This window comes from Podarcis melisellensis (assembly GCF_964234715.1).
Source record: "Podarcis melisellensis genome assembly, chromosome: 2".
Classification (NCBI taxonomy): domain Eukaryota; kingdom Metazoa; phylum Chordata; class Lepidosauria; order Squamata; family Lacertidae; genus Podarcis; species Podarcis melisellensis.
Window position 1 is genome coordinate 115,995,906 of NC_138529.1, and position 10,109 is coordinate 116,006,014.

The 10,109-nt window shown below is 49.3% G+C and overlaps 1 protein-coding gene across 1 annotated transcript; it reads left to right on the forward strand.

Moving 5' to 3' along the window:
• Positions 1-127: 127 nt before the first annotated feature.
• Positions 128-6,057, forward strand: LOC309364982 (uncharacterized protein). Its single transcript, XM_081903049.1, has 3 exons — positions 128-1,355; positions 2,108-2,219; positions 4,591-6,057. The coding sequence occupies exons 1-3, from the start codon at positions 975-977 to the stop codon at positions 5,235-5,237; spliced, it is 1,140 nt and encodes a 379-aa protein (XP_081759175.1). The 5' UTR covers positions 128-974; the 3' UTR covers positions 5,238-6,057.
• Positions 6,058-10,109: the final 4,052 nt, after the last annotated feature.

The window sequence follows — 10,109 nt, forward strand, 5'->3', positions numbered from 1 at the left end:
CCGGAGCGGTACCTATTTATCTACTTGCGCTGGTGTGCTTTCAAACAGCTAGGTTGGCAGGAGCAGGGACAGAGCAACGGGAGCTCACCCCGTCATCGCGGGGATTCGAACCGTCGACCTTCTGATCGGCAAGTCCTAGGCTCTGTGGTTTAACCCACAGCGCCACCCGCGTCCCCACAGTAAGCCAGTTTCTATTCACACTCTCCTCTCTGTCCTCAATCTAGGCAAGCAAAGAGGTGCTGTCAGAGTTCAGGGGCACATTCCAGCCAGGCAAAAATGCCCAGGAATGGGGACAAAGCAAGACTGTTGAGGGTGTGGCCTGGGCAGAGGGGGTGTGGCCTTGGGAAGGTTCTGAGGGCCAGATCGAGAGAGCCCCAGGGGCCATATTCTGCCTGAGGCCCATGATGCAACACACTCTGCATTCTCCCACTGTTCTACATGTTTGATTCCTCCAGGGGTCTTAATTCCCAGGTCTAACTGGAAACCCAGATGGTGTGAAGTGTTTTGGGCAAGAGAGCTACTGCCCACCAGCGACATCTCCTTGTGTGCCAACTGAACAGAGCAACAGGCAGGCCACTTCTCTGCTTCTCTAAGAAGCGATGGAGGGCCCAGACTAAGCTGGGTCCACAGGGAACCATCCTCTGTCCCGAGTCGCCAGCTCCGGAGACACAAAGCCAGAGAAGAGATGGATACTGGAGAGCCAGCCATTTCCAAGCCGGAGGCCAGAGCAGAAAAAGGCACGGGAGATGCCCTCCCTATCGTCCAAGTTGGGCATTTTCCAAAATGGCCGTTGCTGAAACGTGTTAAACGGGAGCAGGACGAGGGGCTGCTACAGCAGAGCTGGCGACTTCCTCAGAGTGGTTCAGCCCCACAACTCCAGCATAGAGAGCCCACAGCCGCCATGGGGGGGGACACCAAATTATCTTTTATCCACACCGAGGGACCCACGACTGCCGGCCCGCAGGCTGGATGTGATGAGTGCATACTTCGTGGGCTGGCTGAGTATATGCATGGCTCGCCGGATCCCAGAGACAGAGAGGATTATGGGGAAGTGGAGAGATGGCCAACATGCCCTCGGCGCAGACGGAGAACGGCGGCTGTTCCGGCGGTTCTCCTACAGGGAGGCGGAGGGGCCCAGGGAAGCATATAGACAGCTCCACAAACATCGGTGGCTTAAGCCAGAGAAGCGGACAAAGGAGCAGATCTTGGAGCTGTTGATCCTGGAGCAGTTTCTGGCTGTCCTGCCCCAGGAAATGCAGAAGTGGGTGGGTCGCCCTGAGACCTGCAGCCGGGCGGTGGCTCTTGCAGAGGATTTTCTGCTGAGGCAAGGAGAGGCCAAGACACAGGAAGAGCAGGTGAGGAGAGTTTTTCAGGCTGTCCTGTGAAAGGCAGGGCAAAGAATATCTGACTTTTAGAAGACATCTGAGCTTTTAATGGTTGGCATTTTACTGTTTTTATATACACTGGCATCTTGGTACTCAAACAGCTTCGCCCCCAAACAAATCGGCTCCTGAATGCTGCAAACCTGGAAGTAAGTGTTCCAGTTTGCGAACGTTTTTTGGAAGCTGAACGTCCGATGTGTCTTCCGCTTGAGTGCAGGAAGCTCCTGCAGCCAATCGGAAGCCGTGTCTTGGTTTTCAAACTGTTTCGGTAGTCAAATGGATTCCCGGAACAGATTAAGTTCAAGAACCAAGGTACCACTCTATGTTGGAAGCTACGCAGAATGGCTGGGGAAACCCAGTCAGATGGGTGGGGTACAAATAAATTATTATTATTATTATTAAGCTAGTATAGGTGTAGAAAACTGACTTTTGTGTGGATGTAAGGTAGGATTCTGTACAAAATGAAAAAGGCCACATCTGCTTCCCCACATCTGTTTTTGTCTCTGGCCCTGTCCATCCTAAGCATTTGGCTCCCAGAGAGTTGACCATGTGGGAATGTGCCCACTTCAAGACTGGGAAAAAAGTTTCCTCCTGCCCCTCCATTAGGAGAAACTGCCTCACGGTAGGAGCTTGTGTTGCAGTTTGGAATTTGGGAATTTGCTGTGCTGTGGACTATTACTCTGGTGACAAAGAAGAAAGGGGGAAAGTGTTCACTGTTCTTTCAGGAGCTGGGCCTAATCCAGGAGGTGGCGGTGAGCTTTGCAGAGGCCGAGCGAACTTTGTTTGAAATTGCTCCAAGCGTCTCATCAGAGGCTGGGAAGGAGGCCAGTTCGCCAGGTAAGGATTACCTGAGCTTGAGGTTTGTGGAGGTACATCTGCCCCTCCCTTAATAATATTCAGAAGGAATTTGAAAACAATCCTCTTTATGCAGGCAGCTGAGGGCTGAGGGATTTTTCCAGGCAACCCAGTGATTATTATTTTACTTCTATACCGCTTTATATTTTAAAGAGGAAAAAAATCTCAAAGCTGTTTGCAAGCTGCATTAAAACATAAAGCAGCCCAGAAGAAAAACATTACAGAAGAAAGTCAAACATACATTCAGAGCTAGCTAATTAACAGGAAACTAAAATGTTATCTTAAAGATTTCAAAATGAAAGGTTACTAAGGGTGTAGGTTAGCTACAGAATGTACATTTAACATAGCAAAGTTAGCAAAAATAAGTAAATCTTAAGCATTCCAAAAGAAAACATTATTAAGGGAAGTCAAATATAAAATGTACATTTCATACAGCATAATTAGCAAGGGGGGGAATATTAATCAGAAACACAGAAGGTAACCAGCCACCTTTGTTGGCGATCCTTCCAATGGTGGTTCACTGCAGGAGGTGGTTTGGGACACTCAGGGTCCATGACCTGGGTCTGCGCTAAGAGCAGAACAGCCAAGATGGTCTCTGGCCTCTGCTTTTGTAGCTGGAGTCAGTCAGGCCCCACCTTCCCAAGTAGGTGGGAAAAGGCCAGCAAGGCAGGAAGCAGGATTTCCAGGACTCACAGCCGATATAACTGTTTTTTGGATTGCTGCTATACTGTTTTAAATGCTTCTAAAAATGTTTTTGCAAAATGTTTTATTATTGTGGTGTTTGCCGCCCTGCACTCCCTTCAGGAGTAAAGATGGGATATAAACTGAATTATTATTAGTATTACAGTGGTACCTCAGGTTACATACGCTTCAGGTTACATACGCTTCAGGTTACAGACTCCGCTAATCCAGAAATAGTGCATCAGGTTAAGAACTTTGCTTCAGGATGAGAACAGAAATCATGCTCTGACGGCGCGGCGGCAGCAGGAGGCCCCATTAGCTAAAGTGGTGCTTCAGGTTAAGAACAGTTTCAAGTTAAGAACGGACCTCTGGAACGAATTAAGTACTTAACCTGAGGTACCACTGTATTAGTATTATCAGGGATGCGGGAGGCGCCGTCGTCTAAACCACTGAGCCTCTTGGGCTTGCCGATCAGAAGGTCAACAGTTTGAATCCCCTCGATGGAGTGAGCTCCCGTTGCTCTGTCCCAGCTCCTGCCAACCTAGCAGTTCGAAAGCACACCGGTGCAAGTAGATAAATAGGTACCGCTGCAGCAAGAAGGTAAACAGCATTTCCATGCGCTCTGGTTTCCGTCACAGTGTCCCATTGTGCCAGAAGCGGTTTAGTCATGCTGGCCACATGAGACGGAAAGCTGCCTGTAGACAAATGCCAGCTCCCTCGGCCTGAAAGAAAGATGAGCACCACAACCCCATAAGCATAGCTGTCAACTTTTCCCTTTTCTTGAGAGGAGTCCTAGTCGGAATAAGGGAATTTCCCTTTAAAAAAGGGAAACGTTGACAGCTATGCCCATAAGTCACCTTTGATTGGACTTAACCATTCAGAGGTCCTTTACCTTTTGCCTACCTATTATTAGTACAGTGGTACCTCGGGTTACATACGCTTCAGGTTACATACGCTTCAGGTTACACTCTCCGCAAACCCAGAAATACTGCTTCAGGTTAAGAACTTTGCTTCAGGATGAGAAATCGTGCTCTGGTGGCGCGGCGGCAGCAGGAGGCCCCATTAGCTAAGGTGGTGCTTCAGGTTAAGAACACTTTCAGGTTAAGAACGGACCAACAGAACGAATTAAGTACTTAATCCGAGGTACCACTGTACTATTAATATTAGTATTTCCATTTCCCTGAATAAATAGGTCCATTCATTTGGTCTGTTTACTCTTTTAAGTCCTCCACCTTAGAGCAGATTTATGCCACAAGGTGCCAGAGGAAGGCACTGGACATAGTAAAAGATCCATCGCATCCTGGTCACTGTCTCTTTGAGCTCCTGCCGTCGGGACAGAGATACAGGACGATGAAGACAAGAACGAGCCGTCTTAAGAACAGCTTCTTCTCCAGAGTGATCTCGGCCCTGAATGGGAAGCCTGGACTTTGAAAGTCATCTAATCTTCCTTGCTGTATTATACTGTATTGTTTTAATTAGTGTTTTTATAGTTGTTTTGATTTTGTGTGGAGTGCGCTACCTGGGTGGATGGAGCAGCCAAGTAATTTCGTTGTCCCCAAGAGGGGGCAATGACAATAAAGATATTACTTACTTACTTACTTACTTACTTACTTACTTACTTTCTTTCTCCTCTCCTGTTCTTATCACAGCTCTCTTTTTTTATTTTTTTCAGGTGGTGAAGGCTGGATGAGTGACAGCGATGGGGAGCCACAGGAGATGTCGTCCAAAAGAGCCCGTAGTCTAGAGCTGGAGCAGAATTTTTTTAATGATGGTGGATCCAAGAGAGACAATGGAAGGGGAGACTGGAGCGGGGAAGCCACTGCAGGCCCAGAAGGCTCAGCCTGCGAAATAGCCCCACAACAACGGATATGCAAAGGAAAGGGAAGGAGTTTGTGCACTTTGTGTGAGAAAAGCTTCAGCACTAAATCGAGTTTTAATAGGCACCAGAGGATCCACACAGGAGAGAAACCGTACGAATGTCCAGACTGCCAAGAAAGCTTTCTCGCCAGATCCAACCTCATTAGGCATCGCAGAATCCACACAGGAGAGAAGCCGTACAAGTGCTCGGACTGCGGGAAGAGGTTCAGTCGGAGCACGAACCTCATTACACATCGGAGGAGCCTCACCGGAGAGAAGCCATATAAATGCTCTGGCTGTGGGAAGACATTTGATCAAAGCGTGCACCTCATGAGGCACCAGAGGACGCGCCTGAGGGGAAAGCTGTACGAGTGCGCCGACTGTGGGAAGGGGTTTGCTCACGGGACAGCTCTTGAAGCCACACCGGAGAGAAGCCATACGAGTGTTTGGACTGCAGCATGACATTCCGCAATAAATCAAGCCTTAATAGACACCAGGGACTTCATACGGGCGGAAAATCGTACCGGTGCCCAAACTGTTGGAAAGGATTCAGTCGCTGTTCGGTAGTAGCCAGGCATCGGAAAACGCATTTGAGGGAGAAACCAGGCCCCTGCTCACACTGTGGCAAATCCTTCCTTAGTACATCAGACCTTACTGCACACCAGAGAACCCACACAGGAGAGGACGTTGTGTAAATTCCCAAGGGTTGTGGGAGAGAGATTCTTTCAGAATCATGGGACCTTACTAGAAATCAGGGAATTCTCATGGGACAGGAGGCATAAGGCTAGCTCACACAATAGCCTGGGAAGAAGCAGGTACCCAGCGTTGACGCCATAGCATCAATAGTTGCCATTATCTTTGCCAGTATCTCCTGTGGCACCTGTAAAGGAAAAGGTAAAGGGACCCCTGACCGTTAGGTCCAGTTGTGGCCGACTCTGGGGTTGCGGCGCTCATCTCACTTTACTGGCCAAGGGAGCCGGCGTACAGCTTCCGGGTCATGTGGCCAGCATGACTAAGCCACTTCTGGTGAACCCGAGCAGCACACAGAAACGCTGTTTACCTTCCCACCAGAGCAGTACCTATTTATCTACTTGCACTTTGACGTGCTTTCAAACTGCTAGGTTGGCAGGAGCAGGGACTGAGCAACGGGAGCTCTCCCTGTCGCGGGGATTCAAACCGCCAACCTTCTGATCGACAAATCCTAGGCTCTGTGGTTTAACCCACAGCGCCACCTGTGTCCCCTGTACAAGGTCTCAATAAATATACCCTTAAAAATCCACAATACGCTCCTCCTGCTCAGTTCCTGTTCTCAGTTGCATGAACACCTCCCCTTAAACATGTCTGCATTTCCATTGAATGCCAGGACCCCAACTTCCATTATGAACTGAGAAGAGGCGGCAAAAGCTTCTCACTGTGAGAAAGCGTGGCAGTGGCTAATGTGGATTCCTTTCAGGTGTGGCAGCCATTTTGTCATTGTCCCCTGCCATGTGCTGCTACCCACAGATACATGGCAGCCATTTTGTCGTCATCCCCTGCCATGTTATGCTACCCACAGATACGTGGTAGCCATTTTGTGTCATGCCACACACCCTACGGCAGCCATTTTGTGACTGGCACTCATGGCGCTTTCTCAAAATTCCAAAGATGCCCACTAGTGAAAAAAGATGATCAGAAATGGCTAGAGGTCTGTAGTTGCTAATAGTTTTCAGTTCTGGCAGTTGCTATGGGCAACTTTGGAAAAGCCCTGCTAGTTTCTTACCAGACTCCAGGAAGGAGATGATCCAAAGATTTGGCAGAATAATTGGGAAGAGAATAGAAGAGGGCACCATTTGTGGAGCAGAAATGAAAAGTGGTTTGGGGAAGTCACTCTGTTCTTTTATCTCTATGGCGCCCTGCCTTTTTTATTGGTATTGGTTATTCCACACATGGGTAGCTTATGACCAGCTTACAGCTTTGGGGCCCATTGTTGAGCGACTCTTATCTTTCCTGTCTCCATGGCTCAGAGTCCTCCTTTATACACCCTTCTTTGTAAAGTTTAAAAGCCAATCTGCGCATGCAGCAGAAGAGACGCTTTTATTGAATTCTACCATCTTTAGAAATGCGAGTGGAGCTGGATCTAAAATTCTCTCCCCGTGTAAAACACAAAACATTCTGCACACAGGGAGCTTTAAGGAGAAAGATTATGGTCTACTTCAGTTTTCTACGTGCAGCGAAGTAATCAAACACAAGTGCCTCCTAACCTGCTAAACTGGGACAGTTTTCACATGCGATTTTACTTGCGTGTATGGCATTTCAACAGTCAAATTCAATTATATTTTCTTTTCTTTAAAAATATATATAAAATGGGCTTTTACAGTACTGGGCTGTGATTCTGTTTCATGTTTTTTGCGGGGAGTAAGTCCTATTGAATTAGGCGGTACTTATTTACTTCTACAGGACGAGGGTGGCCCTGTGGGTTAAACCACAGAGCCTAGGACTTTCCAACCAGAAGGTCGGTGGTTTGAATCCCCGTGACAGAGTGAGCTCCCGTTGCTCGGTCCCTGCTCCTGCCAACCTAGCAGTTCGAAAGCACGTCAAAGTGCAAGTAGATAAATAGGTACCACTCCAGTGGGAGGGTAAACGGTGTTTCCATGCGCTGCTCTGGTTCGCCAGAAGTGGCTTAGTCATGCTGGCCACATGACCCGAAAGCTGTACGCCGACTCCCTCAGCCAATAAAGCGAGATGAGCGCCGCAACCCCAGTCAGCCACAACTGGACCTAATGGTCAGGGGTCCCTTTACCTATTTATTTCTACAAGGCAGGTGCAGGGTCTCTCTGGCCTTCCAGTTGTTGTTTGGACTACAAATCCCATCAGCCATCGGCAATCCTTGCTGAGGTTGATGGGAGTTGTAGTCCAGCAACATCTGGAGGGCCAAAGGTTTCTCCACACCTACTATGAGATCACCAGGAGGAGCTCTGCCAAATCCAATCCAAGTTCCTTCTAGTCCAGTAACTTGTTTTCCCAAAGCAGCCAATCAGATGCCTCTTTGACCTTCATGCCAATGGGCCACTGATAGCCTCATCCCTCATGGGATTGCCTGGTCCCCTTTTAAAAGTTAGCAGCCATCACCGCCTCCTGCAGTGTTGTGAAAGACCATGCATGAAGCAGGGACAAAATAAACTTCCATTTGGTTAGCTAGTTAGCTAAAACTTTTGCTTACCTGGAGGAGAGAATTATCAGGTGAATATGCAATTTTACATTTAAAGCACGTGCCATGCCACGTCAATCAGCCATGGCTTCTCGAAAGAATTATGCAAACTGTAGTTTGTTAAGGGGGCCTGGGAAGCAGCGGTTATGTGTTGCCGGCCTCTGCTGCCACAGCAGGCGCTGTGATCCCCCATCCGTTTGACTTCACCCTCGGAGGCACATGTGACGTTAACGTATGAGAGTGCTGGAGGTGAAATAGTTAAACAGCTTAGCCAATCAGAACCCAGGGGGTGGAGTCAGAAAGACTATAAAACCAACTCTGGGAGGGGTGAAGGGGGGAGTTCGTTGGGAGTTGGGTGGTTGGTTGGAGTGGGAATGAATTGGGATAGTCTGTGGGGAAGTTGAGTTAGTGTTGCGAAATAAGCTGAGTCAGGAACAGTTAGGGGCTAGGAAGACAAGTAAATATGTGAGAGGTGGTTTAGTGAGTGAGCGCAGGTAGCGGAAGTTATGGGTCTGGATAGGCACCCCATGACTAATTGACCGATACCGTTTATGAAACCACACGCTTGTTAAACTGCAAGAAATAAACAGAAGTTTATGTTTCAATTTAACCCTGACTCAGTATTGTACCAGGTAGGCCCTGGGTGGTGGCAGCAAGAAATAAAGTGGTGGCACAGGGATCAATAGACAGTGAAACGTCTGGGGACCCTGTGTGATCACCACAGCACACTCCATTGTCTCTCAAGACAGGCAGATGCCAGCCATTTTAAATACCTATCGGGCAGCATGTGAATAGTTGCGATGCCTGCATTTTGCACCAACTGATGGGCAAACAACATTTGGAGTGCCACAGGTTTCCACCATTGATTTGAGGAGCTCGTCGTTTTTCCTCCTTGCGGAAAACCAAACCCAAGCAGATTCTTACGGGTGCTCTTGTTTCGTGGAATGGGTGGCAAACATTTCTGTGCCTTCCACGAGCTCAGCAACACTGATCTTCGCCGAAGACGCCAAGCCAAGAGGCTTGAAATAGCATCGGCCTTTGTTACAGGACAGATCCTGTTTATATTCCTCCATTGTGAAAGCTGACGGTTGGTCCCTCTGCCTCTGCTTCCTGTTTTTTAACCGTGGTTCATCAGTTCAGGTCAGGACACATACTCCCCCCCCCCCGCCCATCAACTGAATGGGTTTCCTGATGGCTTTCGACACACAGCCAGTTTGTCGTCACGAACAGGTTGCTGTTTCCCAGCAGATGTCCCTAGCAAAGAACCCCCTGGGTGTGGAGAAACTTATGTCCTTTTCCCTTACAAGCAGCCCAGAAAGCGGCTCTGGCCGTCACCTTCCTCCTCCTCAGCTTTTGTGTTGCCCTTGCAGAACGCAGCAGGGAAGAGGATGGGGACTCTATGTCATTGGCTCTCTGGCGCCACCTACTGTTGGGCTCCTTGCCTTCTGCCCTACCAGCCCCGATGGGCACCAGCCACCACTGACCAGGGACTGGAGACCCAACACCCAGAGATGTCCCACTGGAGGAAGGCTGAGGAATGGGAGAGACCTGACACACCACCTCTAGATGCACAAGCCCCCACCCCCGTGATGTCACGGACTGGCTGGATGCAGAGGAGTGGTGGGAGGCAGCAACCGGGGAACCCCCAGGGGAAGACGGCTGAGTGGTTAGAGCAGGCACCCCCAAACTCGGCCCTCCAGATGTTTTGGGACTACAATTCCCACCATCCCTGACCACTGGTTCTGTTAGCTAGGGATGATGGGAGTTGTAGTCCCAAAACATCTGGCGGGCCGAGTTTGAGGATGCCTGGGTTAGAGGGAGAAGACTGGGAGGAGGAGGTGTCAGAAGCTGGAGAGGTAACAGGGTTTAGTGAGCAGGAAGAGGCTGCGGCAGAGAGCAGTTCAGAACTAGCGGCAGAAGAGGAGCCTGGAGAGGTGAGGGGCCCAGAGGCAGAGGTTGAGTTAGCTGGCGAAGCATCATGTGTGTCTCCTCCTCGCCTCTCCACTGGTCTCCCAGGACCAGAAGAGGAATGAAGAAGGTGGAGCGGCGACAGACAAGGCCTTGGAGTCTCAGATTGCTCTGGAAGGATCTGAGGGAGAAGACTGTAGGAAGGCCTTCAGTCCTGCCTCATAGGGGCAAGGCCTACT

Coding starts and splice junctions, on each gene's coding strand:
- LOC309364982 (XM_081903049.1), top strand. CDS start 975: ATGAGTGCATACTTCGTGGGCTGGCTGAGTATATGCATGGCTCGCCGG. Junction 1,356..2,107: donor CCAAGACACAGGAAGAGCAG/GTGAGGAGAGTT, acceptor CTGTTCTTTCAG/GAGCTGGGCCTAATCCAGGA. Junction 2,220..4,590: donor GAAGGAGGCCAGTTCGCCAG/GTAAGGATTACC, acceptor TATTTTTTTCAG/GTGGTGAAGGCTGGATGAGT.